We start from the raw sequence: 25,616 nt of genomic DNA, 5'->3' as shown, positions 1-25,616 counted from the left end.
ACCCCTCTAGGTGGTCACAAAGCATGGAGCTGATCTCCCTGTGCTATGTGGTTACTTCCCACTAGCTAGCTATTTTACATTTGGTAGTGTATATATGTCAATGCCACTCTCACTTCGTCCCAGCTTACCCTTCCCCCTCCCCATGTCCTCAAGTCCATTCTCTAAGTCTGCGTCTTTATTCCTGTCCTGCCCCTAAGTTCATCGGAACCTTTTTTTTTTTAGATTCCATATATATGTGTTAGCATACTGTATTTGTTTTTCTCTTTCTGACTTACTTCACTCAGTACATTTGATCTTGATTCTAGATACATTCTACTTCAAGAGGCCCAGAGGGTGACTTCTAAATAAAGATGCATAGTTTTAGCATATTATGTGGCCCTGTAATTGAATAATTTGCATAGTCGTAGTAATGTGAATGCAGTTTTTTCTGTAATTTAAGATATTTTTATCAAAGTACTTTGTGTACTTCTTTAAAATAATGTAAAAGAACTTACACTAAAAAGCAAGTCTTTACCCCATCTCACTACCTTCCACCTTCATACTCTAAAAGCAACCACTTTTATCTAACTTTTTGTTTTAGATCTTCTAGTCACTAGTTCCATGCTTCTAAATAATATGCTTATTATATTTTACTTATCAACTTTAGAAGTGATCTGTTGACTTTCTGCAAAGATGATTAAGAATTTACCTTACTTATCCTCCAAAACCCTGCTTATCTCCCCCCTCAGTATCATGTCATTGTTTTAATTCCTCTGTTTCTTACCTTGCTGCTTTAAAGACTTTTGTTTCTTGTTCCATCATGCTAACAAAGGATCACTTGACTCCTTATTATATATGATGAGGATATAAATATCCCTATCCTTTTCTTCACATATCTTGCAGTATTCAAATCCCCAAGTTCCATCACCTCTCCCTTGTCAATATTCACTTGGAGGAGTTTTTCAAATATCCTGAATACAAATCCTTTATTGCAATATAAAATATCATCTTCCAGGGTACCTCACTTCCCTCTTAAAGGTGTTTTTGATAAGTCTTTAATTTTAATAAGATCCAGTTTATCATTTGTTCTTTACGGTTAGTGCTGTCTGTGTCCATTTAAGAAGTGTTTATGTAGAAGGTACTGTCATCAAGATGGTGTCAAAAGTCCAGGTCCCCCAGTGTTCCAGGACGTTTCCTGGGAGGTGCACTCAGGTCTTGCCTCATGGGGATCACTGGGGGAATCTGCAGGGCTCGACCACTGGGGATTTGATAGAGACAGAGAAAAGAGGGGCATGGCTGACAGCAACCTGTGCTCAGATCTTGGCAGTTTGCATTACCGCTTACAGCAATACCTGAGCAGAGATCTCAGCCAGGCTCTGCCCATCTGCAGAGCTAAGCCAGTGGCCCCATCTGGCCAGGGACCTCAGTTGGCAGTTCTACCTGATATGGGTCCCAAACCAACAGGTTTTACTGACTACAGAAACTGTTTTATGGCCCCACTTAGGCAAGGAAGCAAATTCGCAGCCCCACCCGATTTATGAGCATAGTCTTCAGTCCTGCCCAACCAGGAAGCCTAGCCAGTCACGAAGCCCAGAAACAGATCCAAGCCTATGGCTTTGCCTAATTACTGAGTACAAACTGTAGCCAGGGACTTCCCTGGTTGTGCAGTGGTTAAGAATCCACCTTCCAATGCAGGGGACACAGGTTTGAGCCCTGGTCCGGGAAGACCCCACATGCCGCAGAACAACTAAGCCCATGTGCCACAACTACTAGCCTGCGCTCTAGAGCCCGTGAGCCACAACTACTGAGCCTGCACGCCTAGAGCCGGTGCGCCACAACAAGAGAAGCCTCTGCAAGAAGAAGCCCACGCACCGCAAGGAAGAGCAGCCCCTGCTCGCCGCAACTAGAGAAAGCCCGCACGCAGCAACGAAAACCCAATGCAGCCAAAAATAAATAAATAAATTTATTTTTAAAAAGACCTTTTAAAAAACTGTAGCTAAAGGGAGCCTAGCCAGTGACTCCACCAAATTGCAGAGCATAGCCTATGGTCCCACCCAGCTAGGGTCCCTGGACAGTGACCCCATCCAACCAAGGAGCACAGTCTCTAGACCCCCCACAACTGCATGATGTAACTGGAGGCCCTGCCCAACTAGAGAGCCTGGCCAGTGACCACCTCCAACAGAGGAGCACACCCAGCAGCTTACTCCATCACAAAACCCAGCCTACAGCCTTGCCCAACTTTGGGGCAAAGCCTATGGCCCTACCTGATCACAGAACACAGCCTGTGGCTGCATCCAACCACAAAGCCTTGCTTGTAGCTTTGCCCGAACATGAAGTCTGGCCAGCAGCACCATCTGGTAAGGGAGCACATCCTGAGGCCTCACCCAACCAGGAGTGATTGCAGAGCCCAGCCTGCAGCCCTGCTTAGTTGCAGAGTCCAGCCAGTGGCACCTCCCTGCCAGGGAACACAGCCTATGACTTCACCTAACCAGAGGTGATTGCAGAGCCCAGCTAGTAGTCCTGCCTGAAAGTAAGTAATCCATCATGCCCACCTCAGAACATGGGCAGTGACCTCACCCAAATAGACACCCCAATAGCAAGCCTCCACCTGCCCATGGATGCTACCAGATGACCCATCCAGTACCCCAAGCTGAGCTAACTGATGAAGGTCTTTCTCTGCTGAAGGGAACCTCTAGAGTCTGGAAGAAAAGACCACTTACTCAGATGCACAGATACCAAAGTAAACATGACACCACCAAAAGAAACTAATAAAGCTCCAATAATTTACTCAAAGTATGGGTCTGTGAACTGTCTAACAAAGAATTCAGAATAATCCTCTTGAGGAAGTTCATGGAACTACAAGAACATGTAGACAGACAACTACATGAAATTGGGAAAACAGTACATGAACAAAGTGAGAAGCTCAACAAAGAAATAAAAGCTATCCTCCAAAAAGCCAAAAAGACATCCTAGATCTGAATAATAAAAAAACTGAGCTAAAGAATTCCAACAGCAGACTCCATCAAAAAGACAAGAGATAAGTGCCGGCGAGGATGTGGATAAAAGGGAATCTTGTACACTCTTGGTGGGAATGTAAACTGGTACCACCACTATGGAAAGCAGCATGGACATTACTCAAAAAATAAAATAAAAAATAGAACTACCATATGATCCAGCAATTTCACTTGTGGATATTTTTCTGAAGGAGATGAAATCACTACCTCAAAGAGACAGCTGCACTCCCATGTTCATTGCAGCATATCTACACTAGCCGAGACATAGAAACAACCTAAGTATCTGTTGACAGATGAATGGATAAAGAAAATGTGATAATGTTTTATATATTATATATTATATTATGTGAAGATATTATATATAAACATTTAATATTAGTATAGCATATTAATATTATTTATAACGGAATATTATTCAACCATGAGAAGGAAGGAAATCCTGCCATTTGTAACAACATGAATGGATCTGGAGGGCACTATGCTAAGTGAAATAAGTCAGGCAGAGAATGATGAATTCTGTATAATGTATGCTCTCATTTATATGTGGAACCAAAAAAACCCTGGACTCTTAGATATAGGGGGTACATTGTTGCTAGAAGGGGTGGTGGGGGTGTAGGGGAGGGATGAGCGGAGATCATCAAAGGGTACAAACTTCCAGTTATAAGATTAATATGTTCTAGGAATGTAATGTACAGCATGGTGACTCTAGTTAACAGTATTGTGTTGAATAATTGAAAGTTGCTAAGAGAGTAGATCTTAAAATTCTTACCACTCACACAGTAAATGGTAATTATGTGAGGTGAAGGATGTGTTAACTAAATTTTTGTGGTATTCATTTCACTATATATGTAGATCAAATCATCATGTTGTATACCTTAAATTTGCACAATGTTATATGTCAGTTATGTCTCAATAAAGATGCGGGGGAGTTAGAAATATTTGTTTAACCCAAAGTCAGAAGATATTTTCCTTATGTTTCTTCTAGAGGCTTAGTTGTTTAGTTTCACATTGAGATCTGGTATCCATCTCCAACTAATGTTTGTGTATGATAACAGGGACAAAGGTCATTTTTTTCCTTATGGATAATCAAATGACCAGGTATCTTTTATTGAAAAATACCATCTTTCCACAATAAATTGCAGTGGTGCCTTTGTAAAGTCATGAAATCATATATGTGAACTGTTTCTATAGTTTCTACTCTGTTGCATTGGATTATTTTGTCTATATTTGGGTTAACACCACATTGTCTTAATCTGTAGCTTTATAATAAGAGTGGATATATGTTAATAGAGTCCTCTAACTTTGTTCTTCAAGATTATTTTACCTATTTTAGGACTTTTGCATTTCCGTATAAACATTGGAATCAACTTGTTTTAATTTCTAAAAAAATTTTGTTGGCATTATAATTGGGATTGCATTAAATCAATTGATCAGTTTGGGGAGAACTAATATCTTACTATGCTCACGGGTTTTTTTAACATGGTGTATCTCTTCATTTATTTATATCTTCTTTAATTCCTCTCCATAATGTTTTGTAGTTTATAGTGCAGAAGTCTTATACATCTTTCATTTGATTTCTAGGTTATTTGGCTTTTTATGCTAAAGTAAGTGGTGTTATTTATTAAATCTTATTTTCTAACTGTTCATTTCTAGTTTATATAAATATTTATTTTTATATACTGACTAAATATACATTTATTATTTCTAATTGCTTTTTAATAGGTCCTTTCAGATTTTTTTTAGATTTTATTGAAGTATAATTGATTTACAGTGTTGTGTTAATTTCTGCTATACAGCAAAGTGACTCAGTTATACATATATATATTCTTTTTCATATTCTTTTCCATTATAGTTTGTCACAGGATGTTGAATATAGTTCCCTGTGCTATACAGTGGCACCTTGTTGTTTATCCATCCTATATATGATAGTTTGCCTCTGCTAAACCCAAATTCCCATTCCTTTCCTCCCCTACCCCACCTCCCCCTTGGCAACCACAAGTCTGTTCTCTATATAGGTGAGTCTGTTTCTGTTTTGTAGATATGTTGATTTATATTGAATTTTAGATTCTACATATAAGTGATATCATATGGTATTGGTCTTTCTCTTTCTGACTTATTTTGCTTAGTTTGATAATCTCTAGATCCATCCATGTTGCTGCAAATGGCATGAATTCATTGTTTTTGATAGCTGAGTATCTTTCAGATTTTCCACATAATCATGTCATCTTTGCATGATGACTTTCATTTTTCCTTTGCAAACTTTATACTTGTTATTTCTTGTTCTTGCTTTTTTGCACTGACTAGACCCTCCAGCACAATACTCAAAAGAATTATGGACATTCTTTTCTTTTTCCTGAACACAGAGAGAAGGCATATAATATTCCACTGTAAGCTGTTATCTGTATTTTTTTGTAGAAACTCATTATCTGTTTAAGGAAGTTAACTTAATTCCTCATTTGCTAAGATTTTTATTCTTGTTTTTATGAAAACTCTGGGTATTGAATTTGATCAAATGTTTTTGCTGCTCCTAAATGGTCATATGGTCTCCTTCATTCTCTTTACGTGGTAAATTACATTCATTGACATTCAAATGTCAAACCAACCTTGTATTCCTGGAATAAACTCCACTTCATCCTGATTGTTACCCTTTTGGTATATCCTGGATTTGATTTGCTAAGCATTGGCTTAGGATTTTCTGCATATTTATTTTTAAATTCAATTTTTCTTTGTTGTAATGTCCTTGCCAGGTTTTGTATCAGTATTATGCTGGTCTCCTAAAAGGAATTGGGAAGTTTTTCTTCTTTTTCATTATCTCTAAGAGTTTGTGTGATTGGTATTATTTTTTCTATAAATGTTTGGAATAACGCATTAGCAAAGCCATGTGTGCTAGGAGTTTTCCATATAGAAAGGTTTTTAACTATGAGTTCTATTTCTCTAATAATACAGGACTATTCAGATGTGTGCTTCTTCTTGTACCCATTTTGATAAATTACTTTTTCAAGGAATTTGTCCATTTTGTTTGTTTTTATTTAGGTATAATTGACATATAACATTATATTAATTGCAAGTGGGCAACATAATCATTCAAAATTTGTATATATTGTGAAATAATCACCACAATAAGTCCAGGTAACATCTGTCACCATAGATAGTTACAAAAAATTTTTTTCTTGTGTTGAAGACTTTTAAGATTTACTCTCTTAGCAACTCTCAAATATTCAATACAATACAATTAACTATAATTCACCATGCTTTACATTACACCCCATGACTTAATTATGCTATAACTGGAAGTTTGTACCTTTTGACCCCCTTCATTTATTTCTCCCACCCCCCATCCCCCACCTCTGGCAATAATCATTTTGTTCTTTTTGTCTACGAGCTTATTGTTGTTGTTTAAATTCCATGCATAAGTAAGATCATATGGTGTTTGTCTTTCTCTGACTTATTTCACTCAGCATAATGTTCTCAAATTCCATCCATGTAGTTGCAAATGGAAAGATTTTGTTATTTTTTATGGCTGAATAGTATTCTGTTATATATATATATATATACACATATATGTACGTGTATATATATGCCACATCTTCTTTATCCATTTATCCATCAATGAGCACTTAGGTTGTTTCCATACTTGACTATTGAAAATAATGCTGCAATGAACATGGGGGTGCATATATCTTTTTGAATTAGTGTTTTTGTTTTCTTCGAACAAATACCCAGAAGTGGAGTTGCTAGATCACATGGTAGTTCTACTTTTTATTTTTTGAGGAATCTCCATACCATTTTTCATACTGGCTGAACCAATTTCCATTCATACAAACAATGCAGAAGCGTTCCCTTTTCTCCACTTCTTTGCCAGCACTTGTTATTTCTTGGTTTTTTGATAATAATCATTCTAACAGGCTTGAAGTGACATCTTGTTGTGGATTTGATTTAAATTAAGGAATTTGTCCATTTTGTTTAAATTGTCAAATCTATTTTAGCCAAAATTTGTTTACAATCTCCTTTCATTATCCTTTTAATGTCTGTAAGACTTGTAGTGGTATTGTTAATAAGTGTTTTCTCTTCATTTCTCTACATCTGCATTTCTAGGAGTTTATCAATTTTATTAATCTTTTAAAAAAAACTGTTCTTTGGCTTTGTTGGTTTTCTCTATTTTAACTCTATTTTCTATTTCATTGATTTCCAAACTTATCTTTGTTGTTTTTTCTTTCATTTTGGGGCTTTTATTTGCTGTTCTTTTTCAAAGTTCTTGGGATGGAAAATTAGATCTTAGATTTTCAACTTTTATTCTTTTTATAGTATATGTATTTTGACCTATTAAAGTTCTCCCTTAGCATTTCTTTAGATTTATCCACACAGGTTTTGATACGTCATATAATTATTACCTCAGCTTGGAATATTTCATAATTTTCAATGTAATTTCTTTTTTTTTCTGTGGTATGCGGGCCTCTTACTATTGTGGCCTCTCCTGTTGTGGAGCACAGGCTCTGGACGTGCAGGCTCAGGCCTAGCTGCTCCGCGGCATGTGGGATCTTCCCAGCCCGGGGCACGAACCCGTGTCCCCTGCATTGGCAGGCAGACTCTCAACCACTGCACCACCAGGGAAGCCCCAAGGTAATTTTTTGACTCATGGGTTATTTAGAGCCACATTGATTAATGACCAAATATTTAGGAATTTTCTAGTTATCTTTTTATTATTGATTTCTGGTTTAATTCCACTGCAGCCAGACAACATACTTTAAATGGTTTTAATAACTCAAAACTTGCTTGGTACAGAAAAATTCTATTTTGATAAATGTTCCATGTGATCTTGAGAAAAAAATGTATTCTTCTATCGGTTAGGTCAAGTTAGTTAATTATGTTTTTCAAATCTTTTGTAGCTGTCTTAGTCTGTTCGGGCTGCCATAACAAACTATTATAGGCTGGGTGGATTATAAACAACAGAAATTTATTTATTATAGTTCTGGAGGCTAGGAAGTCCAAAATCAAGGCACTAGCAGACTTGGTACCTGTTGAGAACCTGCTTCCTGGTTCTTGTTATGTCCTCACATGTTGGAAGGGATGAGTGATCTCTCTGAGCCCTTTTTTTTTCTTTTAAATTAGTTTTATTAGTTACCTACTTTATACAAATTAGTGTATATATGTCAATCCCAATCTCCCAATTTATCCCATCACCACCAACTCCCACCCCCCCGCTGTCCCTGCTTTGTGTCCATACATTTGTTCTCTGCATCTGTGTCTCTATTTCTGGCTTGCAAACCAGTTCATCTGTACCACTTTTTCTAGATTCCACATATATGCGTTAATATATGATATTTGTTTTTCTCTTTCTGACTTACTTCACTCTATATGACAGTCTCTAGGTCCATCCACATCTCTACAAATGACCCAGTTTCATTCCTTTTTATGACTGAGTAATATTCCATTGTATGTATTTACCACATCTTCTTTATCCATTCATCTGACTGAGCCCTTTTTTATAAGGGCACTAATCCCATTCATGAGGGCTTTACCCTCATGACCTAATCATCTCCCAAAGGTCCAGCCTCCTCCTACCATCACCTTGGGGGTTAGAATTTCAATATGAATTTTGGAGAGACAGAAATATTTAGTCTATAGCAGGAGACTTACTAATTTTTTGCCTATTTGTTCTATCAGTGCTTGAGAAAAGTAGGTTAAAGTTTTCCATTATGATTGGGGATTCATTTATACTCCTGGTAATTGTGTTAATGTTAGCTTTACATATTTTGAAGTAATGTTGTTAGGTACATATCAGCTCAAGATGGTTACACCTTATTGTTGAGTCGAACCTAATCAATATGAAATATTGTTTCTTATATTTTCCAAAATTTTTGCCTTAAAGTCTATTTTATTTTGTATTGATAAAGTTACCCTAGTTTAATTTTGGTTAGTGTTTGCATGGTATATTTTCTTATTCTGTTACTTTCTAACTTTTTGCATCCTTTGTAAATAATACAGAGCTGGATCTAATTTTGGTTAGTCTTAAATAATCATTGTCTTTTAATTAGCATGGTTAGATCATTTATATTTATTATAATTATGGTATTTGTTTAATTTAAGTCTACCATATTGCTGTTGCTTTTCTACTTATCATCTGTTTTTCATATATTTTTCCTGTTTCCCATTTCTTTGTATTATTTAAATGATTTTAATATATCATTATTTTCTTCTGCATTAATTTTTGGTTATTTTGATTGATTTAAGATGTTCATAAATTATTTGCTACTCTTTCTGTTGAGAGGTTAGGGGCAATCTTCTTCCTTTTATTTAGACTATTATAGGCTTGCTTTACCACTAAAACCAATAAAATAGAACATGACATACTGGGACCTCTAAGCTTAGGTAATAAATATGGAGAACAGTATGGAGGTTCCTTAAAAAACTAAAAATAGAACTACCGTATGACCCAGCAATCCCACTACTGGGCATATACCCTGAGAAAACCATAATTCAAAAAGAGTCATGTACCACAATGTTCTCTGCAGCTCTATTTACAATAGCCAGGACATGGAAGCAACCTAAGTGTCCATCGACAGATGAATGGATAATGAAGATGTGGCACATATATACAATGGAATATTAGCCATAAAAAGAAACAAAATTGAGTTATTTGTAGTGATGTGGATGGACCTAGAGTCTGTCATACAGAGTGAACTAAGTCAGAAAGCAGAAAACAAATACTGTGTGCTTACACATATATATGGAATCTAAAAAATATATATATATGCATATATATATATATACACATATATATGTACATATATACACATATATATGTATGTATATATATGTGGTTCTGAAGAACCTAGGGGCAGGACAGGAGTAAAGATGCAGATGTAGAGAATGGACCTGAGGACATGAGGAGGGGGAAGGGTAAGCTGGGACCAAGTGAGAGATTGGCATGGACTTATATGTACTACCAAATGTAAAATAGATAGCTAGTAAGAAGCAGCCACATAGCACAGAGAGATCAGCTCGGTGCTTTGTGACAACTTGGGGGTGGGATAGGATGGGTGGGAGGGAGATGAAAGAGGGAGAAGATATGGGGATATATGTATATGTATAGCTGATTCAGTTTGTTATAAAGCAGAAACTAACACACCATTGTAAAGCAATTATACCCCAAAAAAGATGTTAAAAAAATAAAAATAAAGACAGTGCCCAGCTTAAAAAGAAAAAAAAAAAAAAAAGCATTGCAGGCGGCCCAGTTTCAATCCCTGGTCAGGGAACTAAGATCCTGCAAGCCATGTGGTGTGGCCATAAAAAAGAAACATTGCAGTGTCCATGTCTGTGTCATGGAATGCTCATTCTAGATGAAGCCAGCCACAAGGTACAACAACCCTGAAACTGCCATGCCAAGCTAGCCTAATGGAAAGGCTGTCTACAGAGATTGGTGATTGGCCATCCCCAGATTTATCAGCTATTCCATCCCGCTTACAAGATACATAACTGAAAAAGCCATTTTCAATATTCCTTCCCCAGCAGATAAAACAGAAAAAGAACCAAGAAACAAGCCTGATAGCTAGAATTGAGGCCCCTGACATAGGACCCCACTTGAGTCATCCCAGCCATTCCCAGCTTTGTAATCCATCTCAGATGAAGTCTCAATCACTGTGGAAGTGAGACCAGACATCCCTACTCTGCCCTACCATAATTTGCAACCCATAATTGTGAGCATAATAAAATGGTGGTTGTTTTACATCACTAAGTTTTGGGGGTAGTTTGCTACACAGCAGTAGATTACCATAACAGTTACATATTATCTTAATGGGGTAACTTAGAGTTTACAATATGCGTCCTTGACTAATTAATGCCTACATTAAGTTAGTACTTTTACCCTTTCCAGAACAATGCAAGAATCTTAAAATGGGTTAACTCCCTTTATCGTCTTTCCCTTTTGTGCTATTTGTTGTCAGTTTTCACTTACATTTTTGTTTTAAATATAAGAAGACATTATTTTTATTGCCTTAAACAATTAGTATTTACTTTTTGTTGTGGTAAATATACATAACATAAAATTTACCATAATAACCACTTTTAGGTGTACAGTTTAGTGACATTAATTACATTTACAACGTTGTGTAGCCATTTCCACTATCCACTTCTAGAACTTTTTCATAATCTCAAACAGAACTTCCTGTATCCACTAAACAATAACTCTCCATCCTGCACTGCCCCCTAGGCCATGGTAACCTCTATTTTACTTTCTGTATCCATGAATTTGTCTATTCTAGGTAGTTTGTATAAGTACATTTGTCCTTTTGTCTCTGCTATTTCATTTAGTATAATGTTTTCAAGTTTCATCTAATTTATAGCATGCATCAGAATTTCATTCCTTTTAAAGGCTGAATAATATTCCATTGCATTTATATACTACATTTTGTTTATCCACTCCCTTTTAACAGATCTTGGGTTGTTTACACATTTTGGCTATTGTGAATAATGCTACTATGAAAATTGTTGTATAAGTATCTGTTTGAGTACCTCTTTCAATTCTTTCGGGTTCATATCTAGAAGTGGAAGTACTGAATCATATTGCAATTCTATGTTTAAATTTTTGAGGAATGATCAAAATGTTTTCCATTGTGGCAGCACCATTTTACATTTTCACTAGCAATGCACACAGTTTCCAATTTCTCTACACTCTTGCCAAAACCTATTTTCTATTTTTTTATGATAGCTATCCTAATGGATGTGAAGTTGTATCTCATTGTGATTTTGATTTTGATTTCCTTTATGACTATTGATGTTGAGCATCTTTTTATGTATTTATTGACCATTCATAAATTTCTCTGGAGAAATGAGTATTTGAGACTTTTGCCCATTTTTGAATTGAGTTATTTGTTGTTTTTATTGTTGTGATGTGGGAGTTCTTTACATATTTTGGATATTAACCCCTTATCGAATATCTGCTTTGCAAATATTTTCTTCCATTCTGTGGATTGCCCTTTCAGCCTCTTGACTGTGTCCTCTGCCACGCAAAAGTTTTAAATTTTGATATAGTCCACTCTATCCTTCTTTTTCTTTAGTTGCTGTGCTTGCAGGGTAATGTCCAATAAATCATTGCCAAATTCAATGTCATGAAGCTTTTCTCTTTTATTTTCTTCTAAGAGTTTTAGGTTGCAGCTCTCATTTTTAGGCCTTTGATCCACTTTGCATTAATGTCCAATTTCATTATTTTGTATGTGGATATCCAGTTTTCCCAGCATCATTTGTTGAAAAGACTGTCCTTTCCCCATTAATAATCTTGGCACCCTTGTCAAAGTCAATTATACATGTAGGAGTATATTTTGGGGTTCTCTATTCATTCCATTGGTCTTATGTCTGTCCTAATGCCAATGCCAAACTGTTTTGTAGCAAGTATTGACATCAGGATGTGTCTGGCTATTTGGGGGCCCTTGAGATTCCACATGAATTTTAGAATGTACTTTTATATGTCTTTTAAAAGTGACATTGGAATTTTGATAGGGATTGCACTGAATCTGTAGATTACTTTGGGTAATATTTTCATCTTACCAATATTAAGTCTTCCAATCCATGAACACAGTATGTCTTTCCATTTATTTATGTCTCCTTTAATTTCAGTATTCATTTTTTATTTATTTATTTATTTTTAATAGGGGTATAGTTGTTTTACAATGTTGTGTTAGTTTCTACTGTACAGTGAAATGAAATAGAGTTCCCTGTGCTATACAGCAGGTTCTTATTAGTTATCTGTTTTATACATATTAGTGTATATATGTCAGTCCCAATCTCCCAATTCATCCCACCTCACCCCCCACATTCTCCCCTTGGTGTCCATACGTTCAGTATTCATTTTTATTTCTCCAGATATTTATACCTTCCAGGGACCTTCATTCCTCCCTACAGTTCTGTGTTTCCCTATGGTATTACTTTCCTGCAACATAAGGTATTCCCTACAGTAGTTGTCGTAGGGCAGATCTCCTGTGAAAAATTCTTTCAGCTTTTGTTTGTCTGAAAACATCTTTATTTCACTTTTGTTTTTGAAGAATATTATCAACATGATAGAAATCTAAGTTGTCACATTCTGTGTTTTTTTTTTCCCCCTTAGCACCTTAAATATGACATTCCATTCTATTCTGGATTCCATGGTTTCTGTTAAAAAAAAAATCAAGGACCAGTTTTACTCTTTCAACCCTGAAAGTAATGTGTCTTTTATTGTCTGGATGCTTTTAAATTGCCTCTATGTTTTGTTTTTAGCAGTTTAAATTCGATGTGCCTATGTGTCATTTTCATTTTTTGTCCTGCTTGAATAAGTTGACAATAGAATAATCCAGCAGAGTCCATGCCTTGTTACCCTAGCATACTTACTTCTTCTAACCATATTTAACTTCCAAATAATGTCAATATTAAAATTATGCTTCCACCTAACGTGATACAACTATCCCTCATATAGATTAAAACAAACTAATCCTCTTCCCCAAAGTAATTTTATTTATCTTTCAATCATTTTTATTTCTCTTCCTGCTGAGTCATACTCCACCTATGATATCTTGTCATATAAATACTAGATACAAGGTTAAGCACTTATATTTATTTCCTACTGCTGCTATAACAACTGCCAAAACCTTAGTAGCTTTAAACAACAAAAAATTATTATCATACAATTCTGGAGGCCAAAATCTGAAATGGATCTCACTGGGCTAAAATCAAGATGTCAGCAATGCTGCATTCTTTCTGGAAGCTCTAGGGAAGAATTTGTTTTCATGTCTTTTCCAGCCTTTAGTGGCTGCCCACATTCCTTGGCTCATGGTCTCCTTCCATTTTCAAAGCCAGCAATGACCTACCAAGTATGTCTCACATCACATCACTCTGGTGCTGACTCTTCTGTCCCCTCTTTGACTTATACAGACTCTTTATTTTCCCAATTATAAGGTCCCCTCATTTTTTTTGGTGTGGTGGTTCACTGGCATAAGGAACTCAAAATGGCAAGGTGACAGTATCAGCTTCCGTTTTAATGTAACTGTTGGTGTGTACCTTGGTGGAAGCCTTTCTCCTGTGGGTTCTAAGGCCTTTATATCCACAGAACCCAAAGGTACAAGGAAAGGAAGCAAAATTTTCACTAGTGGATTATTAGAGATAATATTGAGAGGGAGCCACTTTCATTTCCACCCTTTAATTTTCAAACTCATAAATGCTGGCTGGCATAGATTCAGATCATATTCTATAACATGAAGGACATCACTGTAGCCTGAAAAGTGTTGTCAGTGGAACTCTAACTGTAACTGAGTCTCCAAAATGCCATTCCACCAGGCCAAGTGCTTTAGGGTGATGGGGAACAAGGTAATGTCAGTGAATTTCATGAGCATAGGCCCATTGATGTGCTGCGTTTGCTCTGAAGCAAGTTCTCTGATCAGAAGCAATTCTATGCAGAATATAATGACAAGTGAATAAAACATTTTGAAGGTACACAGATAGTGGTTTTTGTAGAAATATTTTGTACCCAGGAGTGTAAATTATCAATTCCAATGAGAATCAAGTGTTACCCCTTCCATAATGGAAGTGTTCCAACTAATCAATGTGCCACAAGAAGCTGGCTAATTCCCTCAAGGAGTGATGCCATATCAGGGGCTCAGTGTTGGTCTCTGCTTTGGCACAGTGGGCACTCAGCAGTAGTTGTAGCCAGATATAGTGCATAAAAATCCATTTTGCTGAGCCCGAATAACCTCCACTCCTCCATTCCTGTTGCCATGGCCACTTTGTTCATGAGCCCATTAGGCAAGGAGAGCAGTGGCTAGGGAAATAGACTGACTGACTCCAAAGAATGGGTCATCTTGCTTACTTGATTATTAGTATTCTTCTCTACTGAGATTGCTCTTTGATGAGAATTGACATGGGACACAAATGTCTTCACACTTGGTGCCCATTTGGAGGGGTCTGACCTCTTCCGCAAAAGCTTTCTAACCAGGTTATTTCCAAATCCCTGACCATCCAGCAAAGCCACCAGTTATTGCCCATCTGTAGATCTGTACCTCTGGCCATCTTTTCTTCCAGGCATAATATACAACAGGTATGCTGCTTGAAGTTCTGTCCCCTGTAAGTATTTCTCTTCAGAGCTACCCCTGAGTGAGGCTGTATATTATATACGGAACTTCCTATGGGTTACACTTTGCACTTGACCTCCTGAGGCCTGCTAGGTCCTGAGTTTGACCAATAGAATTCAAACTAAGTGATGCTGTGTGACTTCCAAGACAAGGCCTTGAGAAGCCTTGCAATTTCTACTGTCTCTCTCTGTCTCTTTCTCCCTCCCTCTCTCCATCTCTTCTCTCTCTCTCTCTCTCTCTCTCTCTCTCATACTTTGAAATGTACATGCTGTGAAGAAACTCTAAACTGAAAGTCTGTATGGAGAGAGAAGCCCAGCCATCACAGAGGTTCCAACAATCCAAGCTGAAGACCCAGTATATGTGTGTGAGACCATATTAAATCACCCATCTCCAGCTGATCTGGCAACTGACTACAGCCAAATACATGAGTCCAAGCAAGAATAGAAGTTCCCCGTCAACCCGCAGAAAGCAGTTGTTTCTTTAAGTCACTAAATTTGAGGGTGGTTTGATACAATAATCTACAAGTTTAGAAGATACTATTCAGATTTTAAACCATCATAAATTTTTCTTGATACTCAATTTGGGGTTTTACTTAAGAAATTACATCTTCCTTTCAGAAAGAATATTATTCGTGTTGAGGTGAGCTGCACCATCTTCCACAGACAATTGCAATGGGACTTCAAATTGTCATATTAGTATTATGGATTACTTCGACTTGTATTTATTTGATTTGATTTAATATAAGCAAACTGAGGGGTCAGGGAATGTTTACCAAGAGTTATTAAGGGTTTTGGGAGGGATAAGGTAGGAGAGGGTTACCAAAGATAGCTTTCCAAGATAGAAGAATTGCTTGCAGTTGTTTGACTAAATTTGCACTAACAATAAAAGTAGATAGGGTTTGTAAATCAGTGGAATTACCACAGGAATGAGGAGGATTCTGTAATGACAATAATAGATAATACTTATTGAGTGCTTTTTTATGCCAGAAGTTGTTCTAAGTGCTTTACAAATTTTAGCTCATTTATTCCTAACCATAGCTGTATGAAATAGTACTGTCATTCCCATATTTTAGATAAGAAACTGATCATAGAGGTTAAGCAACTTGTTCAGGATCACACAGCTAGTAATTACTAACACTTAAGCCCAGACAATATTATGCCACGCTCAGTGTTCTTAACCACTAGGCTGTATTTTGTCTTTCTCCTAGATTACACTGGAGTATACGAAATTGACCCAACCAAAATTTTGGATATTTTATTTATAGTTGCTAGTGATACCATTACAAATTTAAGGGTAAAACTCTTTGTGAAAATAATACCAATATTGCCTGACTTATCAAAGCAAACCTTGATTGGATAATATTTCTAAAATCTAGTTTACATATGTAAAATCTATTTTATGATTTTTACTCATTTTGCCCTAATTAGGCAGAAAGCTAATTAGAGGTAGAAAACCCAGTTTTGACCATAAAATCTTATGTGTTTGAACCTTTAGAATGTCGCTGTATTCCAACACTTTAAACGTTTGATTAATATAAGAAGACAAGGGGAGCCACGTCAGATACTGAAATACATTAATCCTAAAGAGGTAAGGACATTATTTATTGATACAATATATTTTCCCCCCTTAAAAATGTGTGGCTACTTTATAAATTCAATGTGCTTGTATTTCTTTTTTTTAACTTTTTAAATTAAACTATTACACACATATAGAAAGTTCATAAAACATAAATTTATAACAACTGAATCATCACAAGCAAACCCCTGTGTAACATTCACCCAGATCAACGTTTTCATACTTCAAACCATTACCTTTGGGTGCCCTGCAAATCACTGCCGACTCTCTTCTTCCAAAAGGTAAACCCTATTTTGAATCCTACCACTATACTTTAGTTTTCTGTTTTAAAGCTATATATAAATAGAATCCTATAGTATACTTTTGTATCTAGCTTTGTTCATTCAACATTGTTTGTGAACCTAAACTTCATTCATTTCATAAAAATGTTGGTAGTATTCCATTTTATGAATATACTGCTATTTATTCATTCTACAATAGGTTGACATTTGGACATTTTCTAGTTTGTGGCTATTATAAAGGCTGCTTTTGGAACTATTCTTACTCATGCCTCCTGGTTAACAGGTCCACAAATTTCTTTTGGTTTCTATTCAACCTAGAATCAGAATTGCTGGATGGAAGGATATGCCAAACTATTTTCCAAAGTTATTGTATTAATTTATATTCACTGTCAGCAACCTTTGGGAATTCTTGGTGCTCTACATCCTCAGCAACACTTAATATTGTCAGTTTTTAATTTGCACTTCTCTGATTACTAATGAAGTTGAGCATCTTTTTGAGGAGTTGTGCTTCTGATTAAAATTCTATATGTGATTTTTCAGGCCTGACCACAGGCAATTACAAAGCCTTTACCTGACAGGACTCACAAGGGAAAACTATCCTCACCTCACACTAGACTTGGTACAGAGTCATTGCATTACAGTCAATGAAGGGAGTTGCAGACAAGGACTCAGGACCCTCTCTGTCCACGAATTTAGGCATATTTTCCTAGCCCCAAAAGCCTTCACTCCTAGATCTCTCTCTCTTTTTTTTTAACATATTTTTATTGGAGTATAATTGCTTTACAATGGTGTGTTAGTTTCTGCTGTATAACAGTGAATCAGCTATAGATATAAATATATTCCCATACCTCCTCCCTCTTGCATCTCCCTCCCACCCTCCCTATGCCACCCCTCTAGGTGGACACAAAGCACCAAACTGATCTCCCTGTGCTATGCGGCTGCTTCCCACTAGCTATCTATTTTACATTAGATAGTGTATATATGACCATGCCACTCTCTCACTTCATCCCAACATACACTTACATCTCCCCATGTCCTCAAGTCTATTCTCTACGTCTGCGTCTTTATTCCTGTCCTGCCCCTAGTTCTTCAGAACCTTTTTTTTATATTCCATATATATGTGTTAGCATACTGTATTTGTTTTTCTCTTTCTGACTTACTTCACTCTGTATCACAGTCTCTAGGTCCATCCACCTCACTACAAATAATGCAATTTCGTTTCTTTTTATAGCTGAGTAATATTCCATTGTATATAAGCGTCACATCCTCTTTAACCATTCATCTGTCGATGGACACTTAGGTTGCTTCCATGTCCTGGCTACTGTAAATAGATCTGCAATGAACATTGTGGTACATGACTCTTTTTGAATTATGGTTTTCTCAGGGTATATGCCCAATACTGCGATTGCTGGATCATATGGTAGTTCTATTTTTAGTTTTATAAGGAACCTCCATACTGTTTTCCATAGTGGCTGTATCAATTTACATTCCCACCAACAGTGCAAGAGGGTACCCTTTTCTCCACACCCTCTCCAGCATTTATTGTTTGTAGATTTTTTGATGATGGCCATACTGACTTGTGTGAAGTGATACCTCATTGTAGTTTTGATTTGCATTTCTCTAATGATTAGTGATGCTGAGCATCCTTTCATGTGTTTGTTGGCAATCTATATCTTCTTTGGAGAAATGTCTGTTTAGGTCTTCTGCCCATCTGGATTCGGTTGTTTGTTTTTTTGATATTGAGCTGCATGAGCTGCTTGTAAATTTTGGAGATTAATCCTTTGTCAATTGCTTCATTTGCAAATATTTTCTCCCATTCTGAGGGTTGTCTTTTCATCTTGTTTATGGTTTCCTTTGCCATGCAAAAGCTTTTAAGTTTCATTAGGTCCCATTTGTTTATTTTTGTTTTTATTTCCATTTCTCTAGGAGGTGGGTTAAAACGATCTTGCAGTGATTTATGTCATAGAGTGTTCTGCCTATGTTTTCCTCTAAGAGTTTTATAGTGTCTGGCCTTACATTTAGGTCTTTAATCCATTTTGAGTTTATTTTTGTGTATGGTGTTAGGGAGTGTTCTAATTTCATTCTTTTACACGTAGCTGTCCAGTTTTCCCAGCACCACTTATTGAAGAGGCTGTCTTTTCTCCATTGTATATTCTTGCCTCCTTTATCAAAAATAAGGTGACCATATGTGTGTGTGTTTATCCTTGGGCTTTCTATCCTGTTCCATTGATCTATATTCCTGTTTTTGTGCCAGTACCATATTTTCTGCATGACTGTAGCTTTGAAGTATAGTCTGAAGTCCAGGAGCCTGATTCTTCCAGCTGTGTTTTTCTTTCTCAAGATTGCTTTGGCTGTTCTGGGTCTTTTGTATTTCCATACAAATTGTGAAATTTTTGTTCTGGTTCTGTAAAATGTGCCATTGGTAGTTTCATAGGGATTGTACTGAATCTGTAGATTGCTTTGTGTAGTAGAGTCATTTTCACAGTGTTGATTCTTCCAATCAAAGAACATGGTATATCTCTCCATCTGTTTGTATCATCTTTAATTTCCTCATCAGTGTCTTATATTTTTCTGCATACAGATCTTTTGTCTCCTTTGGTAGGTTTATTGCTAGGTATTTTATTCTTTTTGTTGCAATGGTAAATGTGAGTGTTTCCTTAATTTCTCTTTCAGATTTTTCATCATTAGTGTTTAGCAATGCAAGAGATTTCTGTGCATTAATTTTGTATCCTACTACCTTTCCAAATTCATTGATTAGCTCTAGTAGTTTTCTGGGAGCATTTTTAGGATTCTCTATGTATAGTATCATGTCATCTGCAAACAGTGACAGTTTTACTTCTTCTTTTCTGATTTGGTTTCCTTTTATTTCTTTTTCTTCTCTGATTGCTGAGGCTAAAAATTCCAAAACTATGCTGAATAAGAGTGGTGAGAGTGGGCAACCTCGTCTTGTTCCTGATCTTAGTGGGAATGGTTTCAGTTTTTCACCTTTGAGGACGATGTTGGCTGTGGGTTTGTCATATATGGCCTTTATTATGTTGAGGTAAGTTCCCTCTATGCCAACTTTATGGAGGGTTTTTATCATAAATGGGTGTTGAATTTTGTCAAAAGCTTTTTCTGCATCTATTGAGATGATCATATGGTTTTTTATCATTCAATTTGTTAATATTGAGTATCACACTGATTGATTTGTGTAATTGAAGAATTCTTGCACTCCTGGGATAAACCTAACTTGATCACAGTGTATGATCCTTTTAATGTGCTTCTGGATTCTGTTTGCTAGTATTTTGTTGAGGACATTTGCATTTTGTTCACCAGTGATATTGGCCTGTAGTTTTCTTTTTTTTTGTAACATCTTTGTATGCCTTTGGTATCAGGGTGATGATGGCCTCATAGAATGAGTTTGGGAGTGTTCCTCCCTTTGGTATATCTTGGAAGAGTTTGAGAATAATAGGTGTTAGCTGTTCAATAAATGTTTGATAGAATTCCCCTGTGAAGCCATCTGGTCCTGGGCTTTTGTGTGTTGGAAGATTTTTAATCACAGTTTCAATTTCAGTGCTTGTGATTGGTCTGTTTATATTTTCTAGTTCTTCCTGCTTCAGTCTGAGAAGGCTGTGCTTTTCTAAGAATTTGTCCATTTCTTCCAGGTTGTCCAATTTATTGACATATAGTTGCTTGTAGTAATGTCTCATGATCCTTCATATTTCTTCAGTGTCAGTTGTTACCTCTCCTTTTTCATTTCTAATTCTATTGATTTGAGTCTTCTCCCTTTTTTTCTTGATGAGTCTGGCTAATCATTTATCAATTTTGTTTATCTTCTCAAAGAACCAGCTTTTAGTTTTATTGATCTTTGCTATTGTTTTCTTCATTTCTTTTTCATTTATTACTGATCTGACCTTTATGATTTCTTTCCTTCTGCTAACTTTGGGGGTTTTTTGTTCTTCTTTCTCTAATTGCTTTGAGTGTAAGGTTAGGTTGTTTGAGATGTTTCTTATTTCTTGATGTAGGATTGTATTGCTATAAACTTCCCTCTTAAAACTGCTTTTGCTACATCCCATAGGTTTTGGGTCATCATGTTTTCATTGTCATTTGTTTCTAGGTATTTTTTGATTTCCTCTTTTTCTTCAGTGATCTCCTGGCTATTTAGTGGTGTATTGTTTAGCCTCCATGTGTTTGTATTTTTTAACAGATTTTTTCCTGTAATTGATATCCAGTCTTATAGTATTGTGATCAGGAAAGATACGATTTCAATTTTCTTAAATTTACCAAGGCTTGATCTGTGACCCAAGATATGATCTATCCTGGAGAATGTTCCATGAACACTTGAGAAGAAAGTATAATCTGTTGTTTTTGGATGGAATGTCCTATAAATATTAATTAAGTCCATTGTGTTTAAAGTATCATTTAAAGCATGTGTTTCTTATTTATTTTCATTTTAGATGATCTGTCCATTGGTGAAAGTGGAGTGTTAAAGTCCCCTACTATGATTGTATTACTGTTGATTTCCCCTTTTATGGCTGTTAGCATTTGCCTTATGTATTGAAGTGCTCCTATGATGGGTGCATAAATATTTACCATTGTTATATCTTCTTCTTGGATTGATCCCTTAATCATTATGTAGTGTCCTTCTTTGTCTCTTGTAATAGTCTTTATTTTAAAGTCTATTTTGTCTGATATGAAAATTGCTACTCCATCTTTCTTCTGATTTCCATTTGCATGGAAATCTTTTTCCATCCCCTTACTTTCATTCTGTATGTGTCCCTAGGTCTGAAGTGGGTCTCTTCTAGACAGCATATATATGGGTCTTGTTTTTGTATCCATTCAGCTAGTCTATGTCTTTTGGTTGGAGCATTTAATCCATTTACATTTAAGGTAATTATTGATATGTATTACCGTTGATTATCTATTACCATTTTGATTATTTATTATATCTAATAGATATCTATTGATATCTATTACCAATTATTGATTATCTATTACCATTTTCTTAATTGTTTTGGGTTTGTTATTGTAGGTCTTTTCCTTATCTTGTGTTTCCTGCTGAGAGAAGTTCCTTTAGCATTTGTTCTAAAGCTGGTTTTGTGGTGCTGAATCCTCTTAGTTTTTGCTTGTCTGTGAAGGTTTAATTTTCTCCTTCGAATCTGAATGAGGTCCTTGCTGGGCAGAGTAATCTTGGTTGTAGTTCTTCCTCTTTCATCACTTTAAATATGTGCTGCCTTTCCCTTCTGGATTTCAGCAGAGTTTCTGCTGAAAGATCAGCTGTTAACCTTATGGGGATTCCCTTGTATGATATTTGTTGCTTTTCCCTTGCTGCTGTTAATAATTTTTCTTTGCATTTAATTTTTGATAGGTTGATTAATATGTGTCTTGGCATGTTTCTCCTTGGATTTATCCTGTATAAGACTCTCTGTGCTTCCTGGACTTGATTAACTATTTCCTTTCCTATATTAGGGAAGTTTTCAACTATAATCTCTTCAAATATTTTCTCATTCCCTTTCTTTTCCTCTTCTTCTTCTGGGACCCCTATAATTCAAATGTTGGTGCATTTAATGTTTTCTGAGAGGTCTCTGAGACTGTCCTCAGTTCTTTTCATTCTTTTTTCTTTATTCTGCTCTATGGTAGTTACTTCCACTCTTTTTTCTTCCATGTCACTTATCTGTTCTTCTGCCTCAGTTATTCTGCTATTGATTCCTTCTTGAGAATTTTTAATTTCATTTATTTTGTTGTTCATCATTGTTTGTTTGCCCTTTAGTTCTTCTAGGTCCTTGTTAAATGTTTCTTGTATTTTCTCCATTCTATTTGCAAGATTTTGGGTCATCTTTACTATCATTACTCTGAATTATTTTTCAGGTAGACTGCTTATTTCCTCTTCATTTGTTTGGTCTGGTGGGTTTTTATTTTGTTCCTTCACCTGCTGTGTTTTTCTATGTCTTCTTATTTTGCTTATCTTACTGTGTTTGGGGTCTTCTTTTTGCAGGCTGCAGGTTCATAGTCCCTGTTGTTTTTGGTGTCTGCCCCCAGTGGCTAAGTTTGTTTCAGTGGGTTGTGTAGGCTTCCTGGTGGAGGGGAGTAGTGGCTGTGTTCTGGTGGATGAGGCTGTATCTTGTCTTTTTGGTGGGCAGGACCACATATGGTGGTGTGTTTTGGAGTGTCTATAAACTTATGATTTTAGGCAGCCTCTCTGCTAATGGGTGGGACTCTGTTCTTGTCTTGCTAGTTTTTTGGCATACGTTGTCCAGCACTGTAGCTTGCTGGTCATTGAGTGGAGCTGGGTCTTAGCGCTGGGATGGAGATCTCGGCGAGGGGTAGGGGTGGTTGGCCGTTTGATATTACATGGGGCTGGGAGGTCTCTGGTGGACCAATGTCCTGAACTCGCCTCTCCCACCTCAGAGACTCATGCCTGACACCCAGCTGGAGCACCAAGACTCTGTCAGCCACACGGCTCAGAAGTAAAGGGAGGAAAAAGCAAGAAAGCAAGAAGCAAGCAAACAAGAAAGGAAGAAAGAAAGAAACAAAGAAAGAAAAAGATGAATAAAAATAAATTTATTTATTTTTATTAATTTTATTTTTATAAAATAAAAAATTATTAAAAATAAAAAATAAGTAATAAAAATAAAAGAAGGAAAGAAAGAAAGAAGAGAGCAACCAAACCAAAAAACAAATCCACCAATGATAACAAGTGCTAAAACTACCAAAAAAAAAAACCTGACAGAAGCCTAGGACAAATGGTAAAAGCAAAGCTATACAGACAATATAACAAAGAAGCACACACATAGACACTCACAAAAAAGAGAAAAGGAAAAATATATATATACATATATATATATATAAAGAAGAGAGCAATCAAATCAATAAACAAATCTACCAATAATAATAAGCTCTAAATACTAAACTAAGATAAACATAAAACCAGAAACAAATTAGGTGCAGAAAGTAAACCCTAAGTTTACAGTTGCTCCCAAAGTCCACCACCTCAATTTTGGGATGATTTGTTATCTCTTCAGGCATTCTACAGATGCAGGGTACATCAAGCTGATTGTGGAGATTTAATCTGCAGGTCCTGAGGCTGCTGTGAGAAATTTCCATTTCTCTTCTTTGTTCACACAGATCCTGGGGTTCAGCTTTGGATTTGGTCCTGCGTCTGCATGTAGGTCGCCTGAGGGTGTCTGTTTCCCACCCAGACAGGATGGGGTTAAAGGAAGGTCTGATTAGGGGGCCCTGGCTCACTCAGGCCTGGGGGAGGGAGGGGTATGGAATGCAGGACAAGCCTGCGGTGGCAAAGGCCGGCATGACTTTGCAACAGCATGAGGTATGCTCTGTGTTCTTCTGGGGAAGTTGTCCCTGGATCACAGGACCCTGGCAGTGGCAGGCTGCACAGGCTCCCAGGAGGGGAAGATGTGGATAGTGATCTGTGCTTGCACACAGGCTTCTTTGTGGCTACAGCAGCAGCCTTAGCATTTCATGCCCGTCTCTGGCATCCACACTGATAGCCACGCTTGCGCCTCTCTCTGAAGCTCATTTAGGTAGTGATCTGAATCCTCTCTCCTCGTGCACCCTGAAACCATGGTTTATTGCCTCTTCGGCAGGTCCAGACATTTTCCCAGACTCCCTCCCAGCTAGCTGTGGCGCACGAGCCCCCTTCAGGCTGTGTTCACACAGCCAACCCCAGTCCTCTCCCTGGAATCTGACCTCCGAAGCCCAAGCCTCAGCCCCCAGCCCCCGCCCGCCCCGGCGGGTGAGCAGACAAGCCTCTCAGGCTGGTGAGTGCTGGTCGGCACCGATCCTCTGTGCGAATCTCTCTGCTCTTCCCTCTGCACCCCTGTTGCTGCACTCTCCTCCATGGCTCTGAAGCTACCCCCACACACACACACACCCCGTCTCTGCCAGTGAAGGGGCTTCCTAGTGTGTGGAAACCTTTCTTCCTTCACAGCTCCCTCCCAGAAGTGCAGGTCCCATCCCTACTGTTTTGTCTCTGTTTTTTCTTTTTTCTTTTGCCCTACCCAGGTACGTGGGGAGTTTCTTGCCTTTTGGGAAGTCTGAGGTCTTCTGCCAGCGTTCAGTAGGTGTTCTGTAAGAGCTGTTCCACATGTAGATGTATCTTTGATGTATTTGTGGGGAGGAAGGTGATCTCCACGTCTTACTCCTCCACCATCTTGAAGGTCCCCCTCCAAGGTCTCTTCATCTGCGGCCATGGCCAGAAGTCTTCAGGCATCTCTGATGAGACCTCCTTATGCAGGAAACCTTGAAGACACTTTCCTTACTCCGAGTCAGCTTACTCTGACCCTCCCCTCTCAATTTCTCCCCTCCCCCCGCCACCCCCACAAACACATACATACACATAAAACTGCCAGAGCCTTTGTAAAGGATTCCCTCAACAGTGAGACAACATCCTCCTGAAAGGGGAGTTTTTGCTTCCTCTGGTTTTAGGCTCTTTAGACTCCTGTTTGTTACCTTCAAAGTCAAGGCATTCTTTCCTTTTCTGCTTGTGGCTTTAAATAGCTACTACCACACTGAACAGCTCAGCTCTCCCTCTACCAAATTCGATGAACTTCTGACAGCTTTTTTTTTTCATGCCTTTTATACCTGTATTGTCTCTCTTATTCTTACTGATTTTTATCTGTTCTTTATGTACTCTTTATACAAGCCCTTTTTCAGTTATCTGTGTTACAGATATTTTT

The 25,616-nt window shown here is 37.2% G+C and overlaps 1 protein-coding gene across 1 annotated transcript in view; it reads left to right on the top strand.

Annotated features, from left to right (window-relative positions):
- The window catches only part of C8H11orf65 (chromosome 8 C11orf65 homolog), an 89,775-nt gene that overhangs the window by 10,031 nt on the left and 54,128 nt on the right, over positions 1-25,616 (top strand). The window contains 1 exon segment of the mRNA XM_030836306.2: positions 16,580-16,672. Coding sequence (XP_030692166.1) covers positions 16,580-16,672 — 93 coding nt within the window.

This window comes from Globicephala melas, chromosome 8 (assembly GCF_963455315.2).
Source record: "Globicephala melas chromosome 8, mGloMel1.2, whole genome shotgun sequence".
NCBI classification, from domain to species: domain Eukaryota; kingdom Metazoa; phylum Chordata; class Mammalia; order Artiodactyla; family Delphinidae; genus Globicephala; species Globicephala melas.
The sequence above is the reverse complement of the archived record's forward strand: the minus strand, read 5'-3'. Positions and strand labels throughout refer to the sequence as shown.